General features: G+C 55.5%; 2 protein-coding genes across 25 annotated transcripts in view; both read left to right on the forward strand.

Moving 5' to 3' along the window:
- Positions 1 to 20: 20 nt before the first annotated feature.
- Positions 21 to 10,527, forward strand: SPATA20 (spermatogenesis associated 20). Of its 5 annotated transcripts, XR_012058630.1 has the most exons (17): positions 21 to 140; positions 1,041 to 1,169; positions 1,262 to 1,326; positions 1,677 to 1,831; positions 2,061 to 2,204; positions 2,492 to 2,693; positions 2,792 to 2,922; positions 3,016 to 3,120; positions 3,625 to 3,699; positions 3,909 to 4,121; positions 4,271 to 4,463; positions 5,175 to 5,343; positions 5,759 to 5,967; positions 6,076 to 6,275; positions 6,396 to 6,476; positions 7,893 to 7,991; positions 9,101 to 9,238. XR_012058630.1 is itself a non-coding variant. In XM_072937155.1 (16 exons), the coding sequence occupies exons 1-16, from the start codon at positions 112 to 114 to the stop codon at positions 9,269 to 9,271; spliced, it is 2,289 nt and encodes a 762-aa protein (XP_072793256.1). In that variant the 5' UTR covers positions 21 to 111; the 3' UTR covers positions 9,272 to 10,527. The 5 variants fall into 5 exon arrangements, 4 of the variants coding, with proteins under 4 accessions (XP_072793256.1, XP_030143585.4, XP_072793257.1 ...); XM_072937155.1 differs by lacking the exon at positions 7,893 to 7,991 and having other exon boundaries at positions 9,083 to 10,527; XM_030287725.4 differs by lacking the exon at positions 7,893 to 7,991 and having other exon boundaries at positions 9,101 to 10,527.
- A 10,814-nt stretch (positions 10,528 to 21,341) lies between these two features.
- The window catches only part of CACNA1G (calcium voltage-gated channel subunit alpha1 G), a 143,164-nt gene continuing 139,668 nt past the window's right edge, over positions 21,342 to 24,837 (forward strand). For 14 of the 20 annotated variants that reach the window (XM_030287696.4, XM_030287709.4, XM_030287700.4 and 11 more), the window contains exon 1: positions 21,345 to 22,083. In XM_030287696.4, coding sequence (XP_030143556.4) covers positions 21,842 to 22,083 — 242 coding nt within the window. In that variant the 5' untranslated portion in view covers positions 21,345 to 21,841. Of the gene's footprint in view, positions 22,084 to 24,837 lie in introns of all 20 variants that reach the window. The other 6 variants (XM_041719895.2, XM_041719896.2, XM_030287711.4 and 3 more) reach the window with 4 other exon arrangements.

Raw genomic sequence — 24,837 nt, forward strand, 5'->3', positions numbered from 1 at the left:
CTGCGCTGAGCGAGCGGGGCGGTGCCGGGGCGGGGGCCCGGCGGGGCGAGGCCGCGCCTCAGGGGCGGTGAGGGCTGTGGGCGGTAACGGGCGGGGCGCGGAGCCGCCGCCATGTTGGCGTCGTTGCGCTGCGGCCGCAGGTACCGGAGGGGCCGGGGAGCGGAGCGGGGCCGGCCCTGAGGGCGACATCGCCGCGTCCCCACCGGGAAATCTCCCCCTGCACCTCTCCTGTGCCCGCTGCCCGCTCGCTGCAGCGCCCGCTCCCCTGAATGCTCCTGCGGCGCCCGGTACCCCTTCTGCGTCTCCTCTAGGTTCTCCCTTTTCGCAGCCGTACGCTTCTCCTGCCTTCCCCGACATCCTCCCCATATCCATCTTCATCCCCCTGTATCCTCCCTAAATCCTCCTCGCGCTACCGCAGCCCCTGCACGGCTTCACATACTCTATATCCCCCTTCTGCATCGCTTTCCCACCTCCTGCATCCCAACCTTGCATCCGCATATCCAAACCCGCATCTGCCCAGCAGCAGAGGAGTGTCCCTGGTCCTCTCCTGCCCCTCACTCCCCTCACCGTAAAGAGGGCCCCCTGTGCCCCTCCCTGCCCACATCCACCCCACGCGAGGGGATTTTCCTCTCTGAGGGGTTGTTCTCCCTGGGGACACGCCGGTCAAGCCGCGCAGATGCTGCTCCTGCATTTACAGCTGTAGGGTGTGCCCCCAGAGTGTGCTTGGGGGGGCGGCTGTGGGAATGGCCTTCGCCCCACTATGGGTGGGGTGTGCCAAACTGGAGATTAACCTCCTCTGAGCCTTCAGTGAGTGGGAAGGACTCTTCTGGGTGGGAAGAACGTCCTAGGGGGGATTGCTGTGGACTGAGCCCCAGCAGAGCTACTTGGGGCTGAGACTTTCCCTCGGCATGGGGAGCAGCACCGTGTCCTGGGGTGCAGCAGGACCTGGGGTGGTGGTGCTGATGCTCTGGTCTGTCCTGGCCAGAGGCTGAGTTGTGTTGTGGTGAGCAGGGAACCCCTGAGCCTGTTTGGTGTCACAGGTACACATTTCTAACGGGGATTGCAGCCATATCCACGGTGGGGACACCCGGCCCCCCTCGTCACACCAACCGCCTGATTAATGAAAAGTCCCCGTACCTCCTGCAGCATGCCCACAACCCTGTGGATTGGTAAGAGCAATGGGGAGCTGTTCCCCTTCCTCCTCCTCCTTCTCCTCTCCCTGTGCCCATGGGGCTGAGGGACTCTTGTCTTCCCCCCACAGGTACCCTTGGGGTCAGGAAGCCTTTGATAAAGCAAAGACAGAAAACAAGCTGATATTCCTGTCAGGTAATTAACCAGAAACAAGGCATATTTCACATCCCCTCATGTTGGTCTGTAGATGATCAGATAAGCTGAGCTGGTGTGTGAGTAGCCATGTAGGTATGGATGACCACCAAGCAAGAGAGGACCACGCGCTGGAGTAGCTTTGAAAATGGGCTACATGCAGGACCAGAGTCCTTGGTCTGCTTTTAGGATCAAGAGCTGGAAAGTTCAGGAGACTTTTCTCCTCCATCTGTTGTCCAGGGAGGCAGCAGCTGTTGCCCATAGCAAGGGTCCCCATCTCTGAGTGTTCTCCCCATCACATATTTCCTGCTCCCTGCAAGTTGCCACCCTCACTCACCTGAACTTGCTTGCAGTTGGCTACTCTACCTGCCACTGGTGCCATGTCATGGAAGAGGAGTCCTTCAAGAGCAAGGAGATTGGGGACATCATGAATGAACACTTTGTATGCATCAAAGTGGATCGTGAGGAGCGGCCAGATGTGGACAAAGTGTACATGACCTTCGTGCAGGTGAGGGAGGCAGGGGCAGGGCCCAGGAGGCTTTGACTGGCTCCCTCAGGGTGTTGTTCATTGTCATGTTCCTCAGGCAAGCAGAACCAGTATATGGGGTGGTCTGGAGGGGTTTCAAGGGTGGACAGAGGCACACATCTCTCTTCCAGTGAGGCTCTTGGATGTGCTGGAAGGGCACAGAGCAGGTGCCCCTTGCGTGATCTTGGTGCACATGTGTTTTGTCTTTCAGGCCACCAGTGGTGGAGGTGGTTGGCCCATGAGTGTCTGGCTGACCCCAGACCTCAAGCCCTTTGCTGGGGGGACGTATTTCCCTCCTGAGGATGGAGTTAATCATGTTGGTTTTCGGACTGTGCTGCTGCGGATCGCAGAGCAGGTGCGGGGCAGGAGTGGTGTAGCAGACGGGGCTGAACCAAAGGGAGCACAAAGAAGTTGGTCTGGGCTTGCAGGGTAACTGAGTTAGGAGATTTAGTTGTGAGGAAGAGTAGCCCAGAGAACCAGCCAGAGCTTTGGCTTGGTTAGGAGTTGAGCTGATTTGAGGCTTTGAGAAGTTTGAGCTAAGTTGAGGGTTTGAGCTGATTTGGGGGGGCTGATTGGGAGCTGGAGGTGTGGTTTGGACTGGTGCAAGGCAGGAAGAACAATCTTTTTCCCCTTGCATCTTAGTGGAAGGAGAACAAAGATGCCCTGTTGGGGAGCAGCCAGAGGATTTTGGAAGCGTTGCGACACACATCAGAGATCCGTGTTCAGGGCCAGGCGTCACCCCCACCAGCCAAAGAGGTGATGGACACCTGTTTCCAGCAGCTCTCCAGATCCTATGATGAGGAGTATGGTGGCTTTTCCAAATGCCCCAAGTTCCCCAGCCCAGGTCAGTCTGGTCTCTGCTGCTGAGATCTGCTGTGGGGCAGACAGCAGCGTGGGGGCAGAGCCTACCCCACAGCCTCCTGTTATCTCCCTGTGTTTCAGTGAATTTGAATTTCCTGTTCACATACTGGGCCCTGCACCAAACTACTCCAGAAGGTGCCCGGGCACTGCAGATGGCTCTGCACACCCTCAAGATGATGGCCCATGGGGGCATCCACGACCACATTGGTCAGGTAGGAGTAAATCTTTGGGGGTAAGCCCCTGTCATGGCCAGGAGGTGTGGGGTAGAGACGTGGGGTAGAGACATCTTCACATGGTCTCTGCAGGGGTTTCACCGCTACTCCATTGACCAGCACTGGCACGTCCCTCACTTTGAGAAGATGCTCTATGACCAGGGACAGCTGGCAGCCATATACAGCAAAGCCTTCCAGGTACAGCTTTGGCATCCCTCTGTGTGGCTCCCACTCCTGCAGGCTGCGAGGACTGGCCTGGTTTGGGGAGCAGCTTCAAAGCCTGTTTCCCAAGATACTCCCCATCCCATGGGCATGGAGCAATTCAGTGCTCCCCTTCATCTCCTGTTGTTTATCCAGAAGTGCTGCACAAACCCGTGACAGTGAAGCCCAGGGGCTTTGAGTGTAATGGGGGAGGAAACAGCCTTTGGGCTGGTCTTTGCAAGTCAGCAGACAATGCTGCTGCCTCTGACCTCAGTGTAACTCCAGCATTACTCTCCACTGCCCTTTGCAGATATGCAGTATTCACTGATAGTAGATTTCTGTTGAAGGTCTTACTCTGAATTCATCCCTCACTTAAAATCCTTGGACTTTCAAATGCTCCTTTGCCAATTCTTCAAATTGAAATCTCTCACCATATCTTGTGGTGTCTCTTGCCCCCCTCCCACCCATGTAAAACTGATGTCCACCCCATGTGTCCCACAGATCTCTGGGGATGAATTCTTTGCTGATGTCGTCCGAGACATTCTACTCTACGTCTCACGAGACCTGAGTGACCAGGTAGGCTCTTCCCTGAGCTGAGCCAAAGGAGGCACTTAGCCTGGCCTGGGATGTGGCCTGGGGCTGCTTTTCCTCCCTTCTGTCCCAGCTGAGCTCAGTCTGGAGCACTACTGAGGCTCATTAGCCAGACTGCCAGCCCTTCAGTGATGGGGAGTGGGCTGAAAGTGCTGTCCTGGAGCTGGAGGGTCTCTCTGTTGTGCTTTTCCCAGGCAGGAGGTTTCTATAGTGCACAAGATGCAGATTCCTACCCGACCACCACATCCAGAGAGAAGCGAGAAGGAGCTTTCTGTGTGTGGGCAGCCAAGGAGCTCCGGGCTCTCCTCCCCGACCCTGTTGAGGGGGCCACAGAGGGAACAACCTTGGCAGATGTCTTCATGCACCACTATGGAGTGAAAGAGGCTGGCAACGTGGACCCTGCGAGGGTGAGGGAAAGACCTGCCTGGTGTCAGGAGCAGTGATGAGGGACCTGTATCCACAGGCATGGAGGGATGGCAGAGCAGCCCCAAAACACCGAATCCAGCACCTCCCGAGCCCAATGGCTTTCCTAGAGCGTGTCTCCCTCTCCCCTCAGGACCCCTATCAGGAGCTGAAGGGAAAGAACGTCCTCATTGTCCGCTGCCCCCCAGAGCTGACGGCAGCCAAATTCGGGCTGGAGCCAGGCCGGCTGAGTACCCTGCTGCAGGAGTGCCAACAGAGACTGTCCTCAGCCCGGGCACAGCGGCCACAGCCACACCTGGACACCAAGATGCTGGCAGCATGGAATGGTGAGAGGCAGCTCTGCTCTGGGGACACATGCCTTGGCTGGACCCCTGCTCCTGCTGGGACTGAGGAGCTCGCACAGAGGCACTGGGCAGGCTGTGATCAGGGGCTGTGATCAGGGGCTGTGGAAGCAGCCCCACACCTGCAAGCCTTGGGAGCACTGGGATACTGCTCTGGCTTTATTTCCCTCCACAGCTGCCAGCAGAGAGCAGCAAAACCTCCCCTGCCTCAGTCCAGCTCTTGTGGCTGGGCTGTGTGGGAGGGGTCTGAGTTGGGGACCCAAGACCCTGGTGGGCACAGAGCCCATCCCTACTGCTGCATGGCTGAGGGATCACAGCACTGTGTCTGTCTGGGGGTCGTGCCTCAGGGAATAACTGCAGGATCCCTGGCTCTATTCCCAGCAGTAAATTCCTGAGTAAATTTCGGTCTGGAGCTGGCATGGGCTGGAGTTATCCTGCAAACTAGAATAGTCTTGAGCCCTGTATCTGCCCACAAGTGAGGGTTCAGCTCTTGCTGGCCTTGCAGTACTCTGCCTGTCTCTTTGGTGACTGAGTGACTTCATTAGTGGTTGGAACTGAGCAGAAGAGCTAAGACCTGACCTGCTGGCATCAGGGAGGATGAGCTTCACGTTGAGCCTCCTTCAGAGGACTGACAGTGACCCTCTCACTGGTTCCACGTGTCCCCCCTGACCTGTCCTGCTGTCTCTGCCTCTGCAGGGCTGATGATCTCAGGCTTTGCCCAGGCTGGGGCTGCCCTCTCTGAGCAGGGATATGTGAGCAGGGCTGCACAGGCAGCTGCTTTCCTGAGGACACACCTTTTCGACCCAGACAGCGGGAAGCTGCTGCGGAGCTGCTATCAGGGCATGCACAACTCAGTGGAGCAGGGGTGAGTATCAGAGACTCCACAGACTTGACTGGCCACCTGCAGGTGCTGCCCAGACCCTCAGCAGTCCCTGTCTTCTCTTCCAGGCAAGACTGAACTGAGAGGGAGGAAGGGTGTTTGTTTTGTATAGAGCTCTGGTGCAGTTTAGGAAGGATTAGTGTCCCCCAGCCAGTGAGGAGGAATTGAAGTCAAAACCTTTCCTATTCCTCATCTTTCATGCTGGCAAGTGTCTTCCCCTTCCTTTTCCTCCTGTACAGAACCCTGGGGCTGAGTTGTGTGATGGCCACAGCGATTGCTTTGCTTGGTGGCATCTCCTTGGTTATCAGAGACCAGTAATCAGGGCTTTGCTGGTTTGAAGGGCATTTCTAATCTGCTCAGTGTAGAGATTCTGATTTTCCTCCCCTGTCTGCCATTGCAGTGCTGTGCCCATCCAGGGCTTCCTGGAGGATTATGTCTTTGTCATCCAGGCACTCTTTGACCTGTATGAAGTCTCGCTGGAGCAGGGCTGGCTGGAGTGGGCCCTTCATCTCCAGCACATGCAAGACAAGCTCTTCTGGGACCCTAAAGGCTTTGCTTATTTCTCCACTGAGGCCAGCGATCCCTCCCTGCTCCTGCGTCTCAAGGATGGTGAGCTCAGGGACCTGGCAATGTGTTCCATGGGCTGTTCCAGGAGGACAGGGCTGATTGCAGATGATGGTGAGGCACTGGGCTGATGGCAGACGTTGTCCTTTGCAGACCAAGATGGAGCAGAGCCCGCCCCTAACTCTGTCGCTGTCACAAACCTGCTCCGAGCAGCTTGTTACTCTGGTCATATGGACTGGGTGGAAAAAGCTGGCAAGATCTTGGCTGCCTTCTCAGAGAGGCTGCAGAAGATCCCGATAATCCTCCCAGAGATGGTCCGGGCCACCGCTGTCTTCCATCACACCCTCAAACAGGTATGGGCTGGGGCTCAGTGTTCCCTGCAGGACCTGCTGTAGGAAGCGGGGCTGGCAATGGTATGGGTGTGGTCACAGCTCTGTTTTCTTCCTCCTGCCACCTACCCTCTCCCTGGACAGGTCGTCATCTGTGGGGACCCCCAAGGAGAAGACACCAAAGAGATGCTGCATTGTGTCCGCTCTGTCTTCAGCCCAAACAAGGTAGAGGTGCTCCCTGCCTGCCAGCCCTTCCCTGGTCTCTGCTGCCTGCACTGCTGGTGCTTCATCCTTTCTCTCAGTGCAGCTGTTGCACCCATCCTCCTCTGTCCTGCCTGTTCTGGGAAGCATCCTGTCCTTTTCATATCCAAGCACAGCCACAGGGCCATGTCTGAGCTCTGCACCCCTCTCTCTGCACAAAGCATGGGCAGCCCAGCCCAGGAGTGGCTGCAGCAGTGGTTGTTATTGCTGCTGGCTGTTTACACTGCTCTCAGTTGGAGCCCAGTGCTTTCCCGAGGGGAAACCTTTCATTCCGATGTGAATGTGCCATGCCTAGGTGGATGTGTCATGTCCTGTGCAGACCCAGTTAGTATCTGGGTCACCTGCTGCCTGGAGACACCCTGGCATCCTTGGAAGGGATGAGGCAGTGCCTCACTCCAATTCTGGGTACCACCAGCTGGGAGAGGCTGGATGGATATTTCCATGGGGGAGTGAAGCCATGATCATGCTTGCCAGGGCTGCTTGCAGGGGATCTGTGCTTTGAGGGGCATGTGAGAGGCTGCAGCTGGAAGCTGGCAGCAGGCAGGGTGGGAGTCTAGCTCTGTTTGCCCCTTGTGTGTTCCTCATGTTGTGATGATGGGATGAAGCCAAAGCTATTCCAGCTTGGGTTTGTTTCCTGGAAGAAGAATTGTGGCAGGAGGGAAGAGCTGTCCCCCAGAGGAGCATAGCCCTGTGGACACACATCTCCCCTTCCCCAAGGATGAGTGTGCAGGAGTGGTAGGAGCAGATCTCTGGCAATGGCTCCTCCCCTTGCAGAGGTGATGGGAGGAAAGGGGGAGAATCCCATTTCTCAGAGAGTTGCACTACCTTTGGGAGCAGCCGTCCCTCTTTCCATGCTGCATCACACAGACATGAGCACGCTCCTGTTCCCACCTGCCTCCATCCCCCTCCAGCTGCTCTCAGATCTCCTTCCCTGCCTCGGGAAGCTGCCCTAAGCAGAGCAGTCCTGGGTCACCTGCTCCAGGGACATGGCTGACTTGGGAATTGCCTTGCCAAGGAGCTGGGGGAACATCCCTGTGTCCCCTGTGCCCCCACTCCCTTTGTGCCAGCAGGGTGCTGGGGGCCAGGCTTGCATGTAGGAGCACAATTAATTAGGTTGTTCCAGTAATTAGTTGTTTACAAACCTCACCCTGAAATCCTTGCTGTAACAAGATGCCGATGATACAATTGTGATTTTAAATGGAGCCTGGGTCTGGAGTAGCCCTTTGCTGCAGGCAGCTCTCTGGGGGTGCTGATAGCTGTTCCTGTGGGTGTCCTGCTGCTGGGAGCAGAGGCTTGGATCCCAGCTGCTGGTATGGATCCCTGCCCTGTTAATGGTGTTTAGGGTAATTATGAAGGGTCCCATTATCTCCTCGGCTGCAGAGCACTCACCTGCCACTCACCTTCATCCTGGCCCCGTGAGAGGACCTTGGAGAGCTTGAGAGAAAAATGAATAATGAATTTCAGATTGGACATGAATTGGTAATTAATCACTCCTGGAATTAATTCCAGACAAAGGCAAAGGGGGAGGAGAATGAGGGGAGCGGGAGGCAGGCAGAGAGACAGGCTGAGACAGAGCTGGGTCAAGCAGATGTGGGGTGATGGGGGGACAGGACAGGACTGCTGCAGCCACTATCCAGGGCAGGGACTTGGGGATTTGGTGCCCCCCTGGGTTGTGCACAGCCCCTGCCAGGCATGAGTGAGGCCGTGTGGGTGTCTCTGGATGTCGGTGCTGGGTCTTCTGCTGGCCCTGCTGTGGAGGATGCTGCATGCCAGGACAGCAGTGCCGTGATGGGAGCTGTGTGTGCTGTGAGAGGCAGCATTTGGTGTCAGCACCCCTTGATGGCATTGGTGTGAGTAGTAGGGACATGCTGCAAGTGTGTCCATGCTCAGCAGACACATGCAGGACTGGGACTGGGGCGGGCAAGGGAGAGCTGTATACTCCAGCAGCAGGGTGTTTCCTCTGTGCTTTGGGAAGGGACAGCCTTTTGCTCACCCTTTGCATCTGCATCGGCATGAGGCTCGCTGCCAGCTCCTGGCCTTTCTCCTGATTAGCCTGTAAGCCCTGAGGCTTTAACAAACATTTTCTCTTTCAGAAAAGCTAATTATCCTGGCAGCCCAGTCATCACCTCTGGCTGATGCTGCTGTGTCAGCCGGGAGAGCCCCATACCCACTGCTCATTGCTGCCTGAGTTTTTCTGGGAAGTGTGGGGAGAACAGGAGGAACTGGGCTGCAGGTTGGATGGGGCAGTGCTGCAGCTGTTTCTGGGGCTGTTCTTTGGCTGGGTAGGCATCCCCAAGGAGCTGTCTAGGCTGGCATGTTCCAATCCCTGTGCTTCATCCTGGCTGCCAAGTGTCTGGTGTGGTTAAGGGAGGCAAAGCTGCCACACCTCCATCATGCTTCTTCCTGCCCTGGCATTACAGGGATGTGACCACTGTGGGACCCTGGCAGAGGGCTGGAGTAGGTCCCTTCAGCTCCCCATTTTGGAAGAGCGTGTGGGGGGACACTGCCAGCCCTCAGCATGTCCCTGGGGCAGGAAGGACCAGCTGGTTGTGCTCTCTAGAGGCTCTCAGAGCTCCTTCTCTGGGCAGGTGCTGATGGTCGCAGATGGAGACAACGCCGGGTTCCTCTACCGCCAGCTGCCTTTCCTTGCATCCCTGGAGAGGAAGGATGGGAAAGCCACTGCCTATGTCTGCAGCAACTTCACCTGCTCCCTGCCTGTCACCTCTGCCCAGGAGCTGCGTGGGATGCTCAGCCCGTGAGCCCTTCGGTCCTGCCGCCTGTGGGACAGCAAGAGTGGGACAGGCTGGCATGGGGACATGGAAGAACCATAATAAAGGCAACCTGAGCACCATCCCAGATGGTTCCTAGCAGTGCAGTGGGGCTGTGCCCTTCCCCATCTGCAGCAGGTTGGGGTCTGCTTGCACTACTGCTCCAGCAGTGTCTCAGCACAGCTGGCTGTGCTCCTGGGTGCTGTCTGGTGTGACCAGAGACACCCATGGAGGAGCATTTCCTGCCTCATGCTTGCTTCTCACCTCTTGCTAAGGAAAGGGAAACTGAATTAAATATAAATCCCAGTGTTAATGGAGAAGTCAGATGGGAAAACTGTTCGGGTTCCTATGGCAACCCAGGGTAACACTGTCAAAAGCACCTGGATGACTTGGGAGTCGAGCGCTGTTAAAAGTGTTACTGGCAACGACAGCTGTGGTATTTTTCCATTACAGAGGAGATTGTAACATACATTAACTCAATATGTAGTGCATGGAAAATCCTGCTGATTACAACTGATGTAAAATTTATTCTCTCTTTCCTCCCCTCCTTGTCCTCCCTGCTTCCAAATGGGTGAGTACCAGGTTTTCAGCATCCCTCTGACAGCCTGGGCTCCCCCAGCATGGTGCCTCACACCCCAGCTGGCTGGGTGCTGTCATCTGGCAGCAAAATGGCACTGCCCACTGGCTTTCTAGTGGGTTGTAGCCAGGATTTGGGAGTAACTAGCCAGGAGAAATGCCTTTGAAGTCAAATCGGAATTTTGCACCTCATCTGAGTGGAGGGGTTTTGTTTTCTCTCCTGTCTTGGTTTTAAAAGCCTGAAGTGTTTCTGGAAATCCAGCTGAAAACTGCTGGTTTGGCAGATGTCCGCCTACTTTCTTCTGGGTTTTTTTGCCATCTTTTTTTTTAACTTGGGATCTCTGCTGTGGGGATTGATTTGGCACCATCCTCAGAAGTGCTCAGAGTTGGTTTGTGTCTGCTGGGAGAGCATCCTCGGAGAGCAGGGCTGGTGCTGAGTGCCTGTGGGGAAGCCCACATAGGTGCCCCAAGGGCAGCTGTCCCCAGGGTGGCACAGGACTAGGGTGACATTTTGGTGCCCACCAGCCCCTTGTGGCACAGACACAGGATGCTTTCCTCCCATACTGTGTTCTTGTTGGTGTCTCTGTGAGCAGCCCCCAGGCAGAGCTGTGCTGTGAACCTTTGTCAGGATGAACTGCCTTCACTTCTCAGTAAAACAAAACAAAAAAGAATGAGATGTTCTTTGTGATGAATAACTGTTGTTGTGGCACCTCTGTCCTCCCAGTGCCTTTGCCTTGCTGCTGTCTCTGGGTGCTGGTGGCCATGTCCTCTGCTCCCCACACTCTGCCTGTCCCTGGAGCCACCCCTGGGCCTTAGCTGGGGGTGGCTTAGCTTGAGTTCTCCTGCAGCTCCCCTTCTGGACCCCTTGGAACCCCTTGGCCAGGCTTGGTGCTGGGGCACCCAGGGGTGCTGCTCCTGGCTACAGTGGTTAAACCCTTCCAGAGGTGCTTCCTGTCCTTTCCTGTCACCAGCCTTCCTATTCCATGGCAGATGCTGTTCTGCTGCCAGGATTGTTTCTGGGGCAGTTACCAGGAGACAGGGCTGGTGGGTGCTGCCCAGCCTCCCCAGGCCCTCAGGAGGATGATGGGGTGGGATCTCCGGGCTCAGGGGTCCTGTGCCACTTCCCAGTGTGTGTTTTCCTGATCCCTTCCCGCATTCCCTTTGGTGGCAGATGCAGAGGCTGTCTCCAGCAGTGCAGAGGCTCAGGGTGGCTGGAGGCAGCATCCTGTGCTCCCCCGCTCCTCTCCAGCTGCAGAGCTGTCAAAAAAGCTCTCCAAAAACACATCTGATAACTGATGTGCTGGTTTTTCCCCACAAACACTTGGGTGTACCATCAGGTTTCCCCACATCACTCGGGTTTGCTGCAGGTGTCACAAACCTGCTCTGGGCTCACCTGGGAGCCCCAGCAGCCATGGATGGGGAGAAACATGTTTTCCCTTGTCACCTTTTTTATATAAACACCTGCTTTAACATTTAAAACTTACACTGGGGGATGTGCAGGGCACTCCACTGCTCAGACCACCAAGGCAGATGGGAGGCCCAACACCCCCAGTGCCCCTTTGGGGTTCTGGGACACATGGAGTGAGGGGGAGCCAGCATAAGCAGCCACCCTTGCTGTGCTAATGAGGCTTTCTCTCTAATTAATATTCCCTGGAAAACCCAGCGCTGGTTCTGGATCTCTCAGCCTTTATCTCCTGTGGCATTGAAGTGACATCAGTGGGAGGTGGGCTTTGAAGGCTGTTTGTTGTGGGGGATGTTGCATCTGTGGGAGAGGGGGAGTGGAGAAGGGTGTCCTAAGCCTGGATCCTGCTCCAGGGTCAATATCCCATCCAAAACAGATGTGGGGGTGCATTTGGGCATGCCTTTGAGAAGGTACAAAATAATGAGGTTTCTTAAGCTGAGCACATGGTTAATTCATACATGAGCACCCACATCTGCCACAGCTGAGCACTCCATTACCCCACACCTGGGCAGCCAAATATCAGCACCTGAGCTCTGATGTGCTTATGCCTGAGTGGACAATTAGCTCCTGCCTGAGGGTTATTTTGGGCATGAAGAGGCAGGTTTTGGTAGCTGGGGGCTGCTGCAGGAGGAGGTTTGAAAGTGCTGTTCAGTGGTTGCTCTGAAAGTGGTTGAAAGGCTTCATAATGCCCCAAAATATTAGGGGAACCTATGACAAGCAGCTGCAGGGGATGTGGGGCTGGGATGAGAAGTCCCTCCAAAGCCAATCCTGTCCTGTTGAGCCCAGTTACTCCAGTACTCACCCAGAGAGAATTTGCAGCCAGCAAGCTGCTGTGGTGGATCCCCTGAGTTCCAGCCTCCTCTCCTGGGTAATTTGGGGTGCTTGCTGGGGTCCCCTTGCTGCAGGATGTGGCTGGAGATACATGTTGGGTTGCACCAACCCTCCTCTGGCATCCCATGGAGCATCTGCAGGCAGTGGAGGGGTGGGGGGGCTCAGCAGCTCCTGCTGCCCTTCCCTGCCTCAGCATTTGCCTTGCACAGATGTTCACACATCTCGCTCCAAGTAAGTCATTCCAGTGTTCCTGACAAGTGAGTTCGCAGCTGAGGCTGGCTGACACTTGCTCAAAACGTGCTTCTTGCTTTTTAAAGTGACCTTCTGTGCAGATTGATGCCAGAGACCAAGGGGACACAGCCAGGCTGTGCTGTGGGGACTCTGTGGGGATGTCCCCCGTGGCTCAGCTGCTGCTTTTGTTTCCCCTCCCACAAAAGTGTGTCATGGCCATTTCTGTCCAAATCCTGCAGCACCTCTGCATGGCCCTGTGTGCTCCAGAGCTGTGCAGAGGAACTTGCAGCTCTCCCCAGGCTGGCTGCCTTTGCAGGTATTTTGGGGATATCATCCTCGTGTAATGCTCAGCTGGTCTGAACAGGCTCTGCACCCACAGGCCAATGCTTAGAACCAGTTTAGCACTTGGAAATCTCCCGTTCCTGCCTGGCAGCTGCAGCAATCCCACTCATTTCTCAGGGTACTGCCAACCTTGGCCACAGCTGGGAAGGCAGGCAGGGGTGGGCAGGGATGGCTGAAAGCCCTGTGGCACAGCAGGAGGACATCAGCACCAATTCAGGGTTATGCAATGGACACTTGGCCACTGCAGGCCAGAGCAGGGGTGCACGTGGCCATTAATCCTCCTTTTTTATAGTTTTGGTGTTTACTGACTGTGGTAACTGTCAGTAAATATGTCCAGGGTGGAGGGTGTAGGTGTGTGGGTGCCTGGGTGGGAGGGGGGTTTTGGGGGTGTACAAAGGAATCAGAGCTGCAGTGGAGGGGTGGCCTTGCCATCAGCATGGGGCTGTCCCCAAGTGCTGTGCCAGGCTGTCAGTCCAGGTGAGGTGATGGTGGCATCTCCCCTGCCTTCAGCGTTTTGTGAGCTGCTAAATTAGAGGCTGGAGGTGCTGAGGGCTCCAGGGAGCCTGGGCTGCTAATCAAAGGGGAGCAGGCTCTGCTTTCCATCTGGGGTTTTATCCAAGGAGGGCTGAGGCTGCTCCTCTCCCCGTGGCCATACTGCAGCCTGGCAGGAGCAGGTAGCAATATTTCATGGTATCACCTGAGACTAAAAGGGGCCTGGGTTTTGGGGCCAAATCTCCTGCTAGAATAGCAGCTCCCAGCCATAGTTTCTGTCTGCAGCATGGATGTCCTGAGACAACTTCCCTGGTGCCTCTGGGTCACCTCTGCTGGCTTGTTTGGGGTTTTTACCCACGGAGGAGAAACCTGAATGTCTCTGTGTGACCCAGCACTCTCCTCCCCGTCCCTGACACCCGTGAATCTGGGACAGGCAGAGCTGGGCTTGCTGCAATTATCCATGGATTAACGGCAGCTAATTTAGTTGGAGTCACAGAAGCTAAACTGGATCGATACGGGGTGAAGAGTGTAAAGGAGGAATCAATAGGGATGCAGAAATCGGGCTGCACGTCCCTGTGGGGATTTTGGGGCTGGGAGGGAGCGGAGGGGTGCAGAGGGAGGCCTGCACCAACCAGGCATCCTCACAGCACGATGGAAAAAGGCATGTCCCAGTGACCTCTGGGGTTCCTGTGCTCCCGTGGCCACCAGTGAGGGCTTGCTCTGTCTGCCTGGGCAGCAGGGCACGAGGCTGGGTCCTTTTTCATAGCTGACAGCCCATGAATATTTACATCAGCCTGTTAAAAGTGGCCACTGCGTCCCAAATTAGTCACAGGGCCTTGGGGGGGGGAGGTCTGGGGCTGTTTCAGGTGAATGCATGAGCTGGTTAGCAGAGAAATGGGATCCATCCTGCTTCCCTGAGGGTCTCCCTCAGGATGTCTTAGGGCAAAAACCAGCCCTGCAGAGGAAACACATTGCTGTGTTGTTGCTTGCTGGCTGGGATGGAGGTGTCTTGAGGGGGCTGTCCTCCTCTCAAAGTTGTCCCCCTTGTTCCCCCAGGCTGTGCACTGGGAAGCTCAGGCTGTTCCCCTTCATTTGTTGTCATTTATCTATAATTTAGAGTGGGATTTAGTTATATTCTAATTGTGTTTCATGTGTCACAGCATGTCTCAAACAGAAAATAAAATATTTAACAACCTCCACTGGTAATAAAGATTCACATTTGCCTCATTCTGGTTCACAGGACATGAATATTCTGCACTGCACTCCGCAGGTATTAACTTCATTCAGATTTCTCCCTGGTTATGTAATATAACAGTAATGACGGATAGAAGCCAGAGCTTTAAAAAATTATAATCAAAACCAACAACAACAAACCAGTTTGATGTCATTAACTCCCCTCTGTTGGTTAGGGGAGCATTAATATGTTCCCTTTCATTGCTGGCTGCTCTGTGTGTGCAAGTGCTCTGTGTCTGCACACATTTTGATGGGCAGGAGAAGGGCAAGGGCAGCTCCAGGGCTGGGAGAGGTTTGGTCCTGGGGTCCAGGAGCCCATTGGGCTGAAATAAAGCCAGGATCGTGTCTCCTGTGCTGCTGTTTGAGTGGGGATGTGGACTAAAGCACCACTGGGTGTGCTGGGGCTGGGTCAGGGCTGGCACAGCTGCACACTCAGGTGGTGAAATGGGCCAGGCTCATGGTGGGGGGAAGCCCCAGGTGATTTTTGGGTGGTAGCTGGTCCCCATGAGGGTGAGCTGTGTCTGTCCTAAGCAAAGAGGACCGGGGTACTGTGAGAAGGTAGATCTTGGGGAAGGTTTTGGGACTTGCTGAGGGTGACCAAGTGCTGTAGCCAGGTCTGGGGTGTGGGGGCTTGCCCAGGGCTGTGCTGGCGGAGATGAAGCAACAGGATATTTTCAGGGTCAGAAGCGCAGGCTCCATCTCAGTGTATTTTTAAAAGGGAAAAATTTCAGGTTTGCCTATGAAATAGTAACTAACTTGTAAACAATGACATCACCACACACATCGCTGCTGGGGAAGTGGTTTAGAGATGCCGATGTGAAGCGAGAGCATCTGCTCTCTGCTGGAAGGAGGAGGAAGATCTCCTCACCAACATTAAATTTAAATGAGCCAGTCCTTGTGGCATTCACACATTATTTTTAATTATATTTTATTTTAAAGGGTTATTAATTACAAAGATTTCCCAGCAGAGGCCTTATATGAAAAAAAAATCAGAAGGAAAGGAGTAAAAAAATCCCTGCTTTTCACATCAAGGGTTCTTACAGGTGAAGTGGAATATGAACAAGATCTCAGTGCCCTGATCCCTGCTGAGCCCAAGGCTGAACTCCACAGCCCATCCTCAGGTGTTTCCCTGCCTCTGCCCTTCCCCTCTTGGTCCTTTTCTCTTTTTGGCACCTTATACCCTTTCTTTCTGAGGCCATTCTTATCTCTGGGGATCCTTCCTGCGCTCCCTGGGCTGCTGGAAGTGCTTTTATCAGTGCTGGGGCCAAGGCAGGTCTCTCTGGAGGTGCTCTGGCAGGTGCTCAGCAGAGCTGGCAGCAGCAGAGCTTGGGGATCCAGGGCCTGGCAATAAGCATCTCGTTTCCTTCCTGCCTCTTCCTGTCAGAAAGATTTGAAGATTCAGTTAGAGGAGGAGTTGCTGATAGTGGCAGGGTTGGTGCACTGCTCGTGCCTCGTGCTCCTGCTTAGTGGGAACTCAATGAAAGCCAAAGAACTCAGGAGGAAAAAGGCAAGAAATGCAGATTTGAGGGGGTTGAGGGGTGGTTTAGAGCACAAGTCTTATGAGGAGCAGCAGGGGGTATTCATGCTGGAGAAAAGGAGGCTCAAGCTGGACCTTATCACCCTACAACTGGAAGGAGGTCGTAGCCAGGTGGGGTTTGGTCACTTCTCCTGGGTAACAGCAAAAGGATAAGAGGAAATGGCCAGAAGTTGTGTCAAGGGAGGTTTAGACTGGATATTAGGAAAAATCTCTTCGCTGAAAGAAAGGGTGGTCAGGCATTGGAACAGGCTGCCCAGGAAACTGTTGGAATCATCATCCCTGGAGGGATTGAAAAGATGTGTGCCTGTGGCACTTACAGATGTTGTTTCATGGTGGGCTTGGCCATGCTGAATTAATGATTGGACTTGCTGATCCTAGAGGGCTTTTCCAGTCTAAAATGTTCTATAACTCTATGGTTGGAGGCTTGGGGGTGTGCTCTGTCCCTGGCACTGCATCATGGTGCCCACTCAGGAGAGGGACCTGATGCAGCAGCAGCCTGGGGTGGGGAAGACCTGGTTCACAGCATGTGCTCAGTGGGGTGAACGTGGGTGTCAGGGCAGGGCTTGCTCCCCCAAAACCTCATCCCTCCGAGCTGGGTGTCCAAAGCAGCAGTGAGAACAAGCTGGGAGATGGTTGGGGCTGCATGTCCAGGGAGAGAGTGAGGCAGAGCCTCTTTAGGGCATCGGACAGGGACCTGCCTTGATCTTTGCTGGATTCAGCAGAGCTTCTTTTCCCTCTGGAGGGAGGAAGCCGTGCTAAATGTGAGAGGATATTTAACAGGGACAATTTCCAGTGTAGTGCTGGGTCCTTGTGTGCTGTCTGAGGGGTCTGTTTTTGTGCCTTATGATGGTCAGAGCCAGGATGTAGCCACTAAAACACCCAATCTGCCCAGACAGAATAGCCTTGAAGGGTACTTCCCTCTCCTCTTCATGTTTTCTGGAGGTAATAGAGGTTGTGAAGGGAAATGTAAATTTTTTAAAGATGGCGGGGGCAGAAGGATTTTTATTATAAATGATGTTCTGAGACCCAGAGCTGAAACATGGGCCCGGGTCAGCTCCTTGCTCTCTCAGGAGAACGAGCCACATCGGTGCTACAGCTTCAAGCAGCTCAGCCCTCGCATACGAAGCAGTTCCCAAAACTCAGGCCGTGCTCAGGCATGGATTGATTGTGTACTAAAAAGTCAAGGTGCAAACATTGATCATGTAGGGAAGTGCTGGTCCTCTGCCAACAATAAGCATTCCCCAGCCTAAATTCTGAATTCCTGCCTGCCCGCCAAGTGGGTTGTGCTGCTCGCAGACGTCCCCTTTCACTGTGGTTGTGCTGTAGTGTATATTCCCTCCAACTACTTGTCTGGCTCTTCACTTAATAAAGATTGAGAGAGACAATAAACACATTCATTAAAGAGGAAAAAAATGAAAGATGAAGCCCAGTTGGTTTCATTAAGTTTCTCCCAAACCCTCCATGGTGGTTCCTGGTGCCAGTCCCCAGCCCCTGGGGTTTGGGGATGCACCACCAGACTGGGAAAGCCATGGCATTGATAACTGGGAAGAGCAAGAAAGTGTCTGGATGCTGACAGAGGGAATTAGCAAAATTCTCTTGGGGGAAAGCAGATGTTTGGATGGGATTATGAGGAGTTAAGGTGCTAGTTTGTGCTGTGTGGAACGTTGGGCTGCTCTGTTGCTCCTCCCAGATCCTCCACTGCTGTCCACAGGGGGGAAGAGCATTCTCTGAGCTCTGGGTGCTGAGGATAAGAGCATCTCAGCAGGGCAGTGTCAGCGCTGGGGCTGGGAGGAGCAGCCAGGTCCCTGAACGGGGAGGGCAGGGAAGCAGGGTGTGTGTGAGGCTGGGTTTGGTGGGTGTCTCTGCTCTCACTGTGTCAGCTCAAATACTGGGAATGATGTTTCTCAGGGAGTCAATTCACAGATAGGGCAGCCAGGAGCCCCTTTGCACAGCAAGGACTCTGATCCCACATAAGTGGCTCTCACTGGTGGGGTGGGGGAGCAGGGACAGAGCAGATTTGCTTCTCTCAAAATGTTCTTCCACAGCACTTGAGGCTGTGAATCAGTTGTGGGAGGCCTGCTCTGCCCCCAGACTGTGACATCTGAAACAAAATGTGTGTTTTCCCTCCGGTTCCAAAGCATGAGAAGAGCTTTGGACCTTGTTGTGATTAATCACTCAGCCCTGAGCTGGATACTGTATGGGTTCCATCTATAGCTCCCAGAACTGATAGAAATATTGTCCTGCCTTATTAAAATCACCCACAGCTACTGCAGCTGTATGTCAACAGCAAAACAAATAGCGACTGGTTCCCATCGGGTTGGAGCCTCTCTGCTGAGGCTGCCTTCAGTCCTCCCCCTGCCAAAGTGGTTACAGATGTGGGCTTTCCCTGCTGAGCTCAGAGCAGCTCCTCTATGGCTGATTCCAAATCCCATCACCACGCTGGAGCCGGAGCCGTTTTTTTGGTGAGCATCAGCTTGGCTAAATCTCCCCCTCGATGTGAAATGCTACTCACAGTGCTTTTCCTAGAAGCACTGCTAAGGAAGAGAGTGCAGGGCTGTGCTTCCCCCTAAAACCTCCTAAACTGAGTGGAAGAGCAAAGCAAGAGGGCTGTGCTGGAATGAAAGCAGGGCTGCTTTCTCTTCCTCTTCCTCCTCCTTCTCCTCCTCTTCCTCCTTCTCAGGTGTCCCTGTCAGGGGTCTGCTGAGTAATTTGGGGCTCATCACAACTGCTGTTGAGTGCATAACTGATGTTGCAGTGCGTGAGTCCCCTTCCTCTTGCCCCTCCAAACCCACCACAGCCCTAAAATTGCTGCCACTATTTCAGCTGTCCCTAGCTCACCCTCATCCCTTCTCTCCTATGCTATCTTTGGTCTACTTAGAAGGCCAGGACTGTGCATGTGAGGTGACTGTGACCTCGTTAGTTCCTTATACTGTATTGAAATTTCTACTCATTTGCATCCCAAATCCCTAAATGTGCAGCTCTGGTCTCCGGGGTCACTCCTTGCTGCTTTCCATCCTTCTCATCGAGGCTCTGGGCTGGAGCTCTATTCCCTGTCCTTGACACCTCACTCCGTTTCTGTCTGGAAGCTGAGCCCCCCTCAAACAAACCCCGTTGTTTGAGGAAGACAAGTTCCTGGTGTAGCCTGGGCAGAAGGGAAGGGCTCCCTGGGGAGGTGCCGTGGGCTGGGGCAGTGCTGGGAAGGGCTCCCACCCTGAGACAGGGGTGGGCAATGAACGTCCTGGCTAGGCTGTGCCAACCTCTGGGTTCTCATCCCTCTGAGATCCACAACCGAGATCACTCTTCCCCTGGCAAGAACATCTTTTGGTTTAGTATTAGCTCGTGCCAAACTCCTGTTAGGCTGGTGGTGCAGGCTTGATCCTCCTTGGGTGCTTCTCTTTAAATATAGGCTTGACAGACCATATATCCTCTGCCTTTTTTCCTCTCCTAGTTGAAGGGAGAATGCTATTAGAGATGGGAAGGTTTGCATCATCTCTCCTGTGTGATGTTGGATCCCTTTATAGGGCAGGTATCTTCTAAAGCAAAATGCTTTCAATTCTCATGGTAAGCATAATTCTTGAAAATGTATGCAATAAACAAAACGAGCCAAATGTAATTAAAATAAAGACAGCATATAATCTGGTAACCCACTTAGAGGCTCAAAGCTTCAGCTTTAAAAAAATGTTTGCTCCAAATCCATTTAAATAAACAGACCGACACACAAAGGCTCTCTGTACATTATGGGGATACAAAGAGAATCGGATCAAAAGCAGCTGTGACCAGGCTGTACATATGTAGCGAGGAAATTGCTTGATCTAAGGCTGCACCTTGTACATGCAAATGTGTTTGTGGACCTTCCTGGGAACTGTGTTTGTGCCACAGCCGAGCTGCTGGGCTGTGCCCTGCCAGGGAGCCAGAGCTGCTGCATGCCCACTGTGGGAGGGGGCTCAGGCAGCTCTTGGCTGCTCCTGTGCTTTGGTGGGGCAGGAGAAGCCAAAGCCAGCCAAGCTCTGCCCCTTCCCTGCACACACTGCATCCAGAGGGGGGGATTGCTCAGAAACCTGAGGGAAAAATGGGAGTCCCTGTCCTTAGCAACCGTGTCATGGGCTCGCCCGGTGTCACACATGCCACGTGCTGTCACACCAGTGTCCCTCTGGGTTTGCAGGAGGGTCTCCTGGCCCCGCACAGAGGGCTGTGGGATTTCAGTCTCCTCTGCCTGGACACTGTCGCTCACAGCTCTGCAGCAGAGCCTGGCTGGCCTTGAAGTTTTGCCAATAGAAATGTGATTTGTCTCGGGTTGGACAGCACAGGCTGTGAATCCAAGACCAAGTGTGCTCCCAGGCCAGCAGGATTTGGCCAAGAGAAGGTATTTTGGGTCAGACAGGAGCATCTGCCTGTTGTTCTTGCAGGTGTTTTTGGACTAGCTGGAGCTCTTGGGAAGGACATGCTCACATTTATAAAGAAATGATGGAGTGGCTACTGAGGAAGAGTGAGAAAGCTGTTTCTAAAGTGGAAGAAAATTCTAAGCATTTAGAAGCAGGGTCGTGGCTCAGCCTGGGGATGTCAAAGTGCCGGATGCTGGCAGAAAATCCTTGACTCGGGTCCCGCGGGAGGAAGGTGTGACTGGCAGCGGCCGGAGCGCCCAGCGGGCCGTACCCCGCTCCGGGGCCGCGCATCCCCGGCGGTGGGGCCGGCTCCCGGGACTCGCACCGGCAGAGGGAGCTGCGGCCGCGTCCTCCGAGCGGGGACCGGCTGCTCCCGTGGCTGGGGGGCGACGGATCCCCCTCCCCTGCTCGGGGCCGAGCCCCTCTGCGTGTACCCGGGGGTGACCGGCCCGGGACGGGGTGACACTCTGGAGCAGCGGAGACTGGAACGGGGGGACACCGGGTGTGACCCACACGCACCGAGCCCGGTAGCGCGGTCTCCGCTCGTGGGCTGGGGCAGGAGGGAACCCCCGGGACCCGCGGCAGGGCGAGGATCCCGTGCGAGCCTCGGGAGGGCTCCACGCCGGCTCCCGCATCCTCTCGCCACTTTGGCCCCGGAGAGGGCGGGCGGGGCGGTCTATTCCCTCCGCATCTCCCCCTCTTTCCTCCCCCGGTGCTGCAGTGTCCCACCGGGGGTTGCCTCCGCCTAACGCGCTGTTCGGCTTTCAGGCTCTTCCCTGCCCCCAGCGCTCCGTGTCCCCGCTGTCCCCACGAAGCCCCGCGGGTCAGGCGGAGCCCGGCGCCGGTGCCCGGGCGGGTGCGCCCCGTCCAGCCCCGCCGGGGAGCGCGGCCGGTCCGGCGGCGGCCCCGGACGGACACGGGCGGCAGCCAATGGAGAGGCGCTGGGGGGCCGCGGCCGAGCCCGCATTGGCGCCGGGGGGAGGAGGAGCCGGGACTTGAAGTTGGAGTGAGGATCCAGCTGTGCGGAGCGCTCGGCTCGGCGCGGCCGCCGCGGGAGCATCCTCCGCCGCCGCCCGTCCCCCGGGGCGCCGGGCAGCATCCCACCGCCCCGGGCAGATGTCGGGGAGAAGAGGGGACGGGCAGAGCCGCTAAGGGTGGCCCGCCCCGCGGGTGGGGGGCCAGCACCGGCAGTGGGGCCGCCCCGCCGCCCTCCCTGCCCGCCGCTCGGCCGGTTCGGGCCCCCGAAGGCACGGCGAGGAGGAGCTACGGAGCCCGCAGACAGCAGGGCAGGACGAGGGGGGCGGCCCGGGCCCGGCGGGGGGAGAGGCAGTGGCTCGCCCGGCCATGCCACCCCGGCGCTGAAGCCGCCCCGCCGCATCCCCGAGCCCCCCTGCCCCGCCATGGCCGCGCCGCTTTAGGCGTCCCACCGGCTCGCCCCGCGTCGCCCCGGCTCCCCCGGGGCCGCCGGCCGGAGGATGGACCAAGATGGACCGCGAGCCACCGAGGAGGATCCGGAGCCGGGCAGAGCCAAGACTTTCATCCGCCTTAATGACCTGTCCGGGGCCGGGGGCCACCCGGGGCCGGGGGACAGGGAGGCGGGCAGCGGCGACTCGGAGGCGGAGGCGCTGCCCTACCCGGCGCTGGCCCCCGTCGTCTTTTTCTACCTGAGCCAGGAGAGCCGGCCGCGGAGCTGGTGCCTCCGGTTGGTCTGTAACCCGTATCCTTTGCAGGTGTTCGGCGGCGAGGTAAGCCCCACGGGGCCCCCACGGCCCCGGAGCGGCCGGCAGGGCGGGGAGCGCCTCCCGTCTGGAGCCCGCCGGGTGGTGAGGAAGGAGCCGGGCTTTGGGAGGACCCGCCGGCCCCGGGGTAGCGGGAGGCACCCGGCGAAGCTGCTCCCCACCGCCGTTCTCGGCCCGGGAAGTTTTCCGGGCTGTTGCAGGGGCTCGGCGGTCCCTGTCGTGGCGCGGGGCTCCCCTCCTGCGGGGCTCCCCTCCTTTGGGGCTCCCCTCTTTTGGGGCTCCCCTCCTGCGGGGCTCCCCTCCTTTGGGGATCCCCTCTTTTGGGGCTCCCCTCCTGCGGGGCTCCCCTCCTTTGGGGCTCCCCTCTTTTGGGGCTCCCCTCTTTTGAGGCTCCCCTCCTGTGGGGCTCCCTTCTTTTGGGGCTCCCCTCCTGCGGGGCTCCCCTCCTGCGGGGCTTCCCTCCTGCGGGGCTCCCCTCTTATGGGGCTCCCCTCCTGCGGGGCTCCCCTCCTGCGGGGCTCCCCTCTTATGGGGCACCCCTCCTGCGGGGCTCCCCTCTTTTGGGGCTCCCCTCTTTTGGGGCTCCCCTCCGCGGGGACTCGGAGTGGAGCTGCTGGGGATCATCTCCCCCGGGGATCGAACATCTCTGATCCCGCTGGGGATCATCTCCCCCGGGGATCGAACATCTCTGATCCTGCTGCCCCGACACGCTGAGGGACCCTAACCCCGCTCTCTTGCCTTGTGGATCGGTTTTTCCTTCCTGACCCCGTTTCTTGCCCGTTTTAGGCTCCCTGGTCCCTTCCGTGAGACCGGTGCAGTCTGGAGGGAGGCGGAGGTTTGGGGGGTTGGTTTGCTGCCCAGCTCCAGGGTCCCTAAATAATTCTAAATAATTCAGGGTGCTTGAGGCCCATTCTGGGCGGTCCTCCGGGGGATGCTCCTGGCTCGGACGGGTCGGGGCAGGCTGGGGGTCGTGGTCCCGGGCGTGCATTGGCCAAGGGCAGCTGTTTGTCAGATCCTAGGGTGAGCCATGACCCCCCAAAGGCTTCTGATCTCCTTCCAAGCTCCCTGTCTGCTCTGGCACAGGCCGAGCCGCTTTAATCAAGTTTAAGCTTTCAAAAGGAGGAGAAAAAAAAAAAAAAGAAATAGAGAAGACAATAGAAAAATTTCTTCTTTCCACAGTCTTGGTGTCTTTAAAGCTTCCCTTTGGAGCTGAGTTGCAGCCAGCACATGGCTTCCGCATGGCTTCTAGCATTCCGAGTATTTTACCATCCCCAAATTCCGATTTCATATATTATTTGTAGAAACAAAACCCCGAAATGAAATAAAGTGAAGCGATGTGGCTTCCAGCAGGGGCTGGTGCAGGAGAGGCTTCCCGGGAAGTTCCCGCAGCTGGCAGCACCAGGGGCAGGAGCAGCCTGGGCAGCAGCCCCACATCTGGAGGGGGAGAGGCCGTGCAGCAGCACGGAGGACATGTTCCATGGCACACAGGACCAGAATACCCTGTGCTAGTCCTTCTCCACTCCTGGCGTGCAGGAACTGTTGGGGATTGCATCTCAGCTGAGGCTGGTGTGCTCGGTGAGGGTCTGCCGGAGTTAGGAACGTTGTTTTACTTGAGCTTCAGCAAAGATTTCTCTGATAAACAGGCTGCCTTCTCTCCTAAAATGTCCCCCAGGAGGGAAAAATCCAAGATTTCTCTTCCCAGTCATGAATACACTCAGCAGCTTCTCTCCAGTTCTCTTTCAGACTATCTAAGCAGTTCAAACTGTCTTTATTTAAACATCTTAGGAAATCTCATAACTTTGTGAAGCCTTCTGTTTTGGAAGGAAATATTAACGACAGGCTGCAAATCAATGTGTTCTTGTTGCCTACTCTGACTAATAATATTTATGATTGCTGGTTTAAATATGCTTCCAAGTGTTTATGGGGTTTTAAAATTATTTTTTAAAATTTTTAATCTTTGAAATGATGTTTTGAGCCTCATGTTAACACCTGCACGTTTTAGTGTTTTCAGTAAAATCCCTCACCCTAGTAGTGGCTTGAAATGAAATTTTCTCCTCTGTGGCTGCAAAAACAAGCTGATTAACTTTTGTCCTTGGAAAATCAGAGGTATTGTGGGCACCTGCAAACACCACTGCGAGTCGGGCATGAGCATTAAGCGCATTCCCACTAACTGGGATTATTGTCGCCAATTTTTCACTTGTTACCGACAGAGAAAGGATCTTGCTAGGAGTCCTGATGCCACGAGGGTGATGCTGTGGATCTTTGAGTCATGTGGCTGCATGCAGCTGGTTTTTTTCAGGGTCACTGACCCAGAATTAGGGGAGTTTATTTAAAACAACACACACAAACACACACACACACACAAAAAAAAAATAAAAGCAGTTTAGCCTTCAGGTGAGAGGAACACAGTGCCTACTTTGGTACCTGCACTGTCATTTGCTGAGCTGTTCAGCAGAGCATTGCTGTGCTCATCCCTTTGCCTTTCTGCCACTCCAGTGCTGGAGCTGAGCCTGCTCTTGTTTATATTTATTACTTTTATTTTTTTTTTTCTTTAGTGTGGTGGCCCTTCTCAGGCTGTAACCTTCTAGGAATCATGCCTCAGTGTTAAAACCATGTAATCGTGTTGCTGGAAAGTCTTTGTTGCCACCAGCTGCCCTGCAGAGGAGTGACAGTGCTTTGGCTGAGTGGGTGGTGAATCCTGCCCCAGCTCCGGGGAGTTTGGAGCTTTCACT

The sequence above is a fragment of the Taeniopygia guttata genome, chromosome 18, assembly GCF_048771995.1.
Source record: "Taeniopygia guttata chromosome 18, bTaeGut7.mat, whole genome shotgun sequence".
In the NCBI taxonomy this organism is placed as follows: domain Eukaryota; kingdom Metazoa; phylum Chordata; class Aves; order Passeriformes; family Estrildidae; genus Taeniopygia; species Taeniopygia guttata.

Coding starts and splice junctions, on each gene's coding strand:
- SPATA20 (XM_072937155.1), top strand. CDS start 112: ATGTTGGCGTCGTTGCGCTGCGGCCGCAG. Junction 1,170..1,261: donor GCCCACAACCCTGTGGATTG/GTAAGAGCAATG, acceptor TTCCCCCCACAG/GTACCCTTGGGGTCAGGAAG. Junction 2,205..2,491: donor TGCTGCGGATCGCAGAGCAG/GTGCGGGGCAGG, acceptor CTTGCATCTTAG/TGGAAGGAGAACAAAGATGC.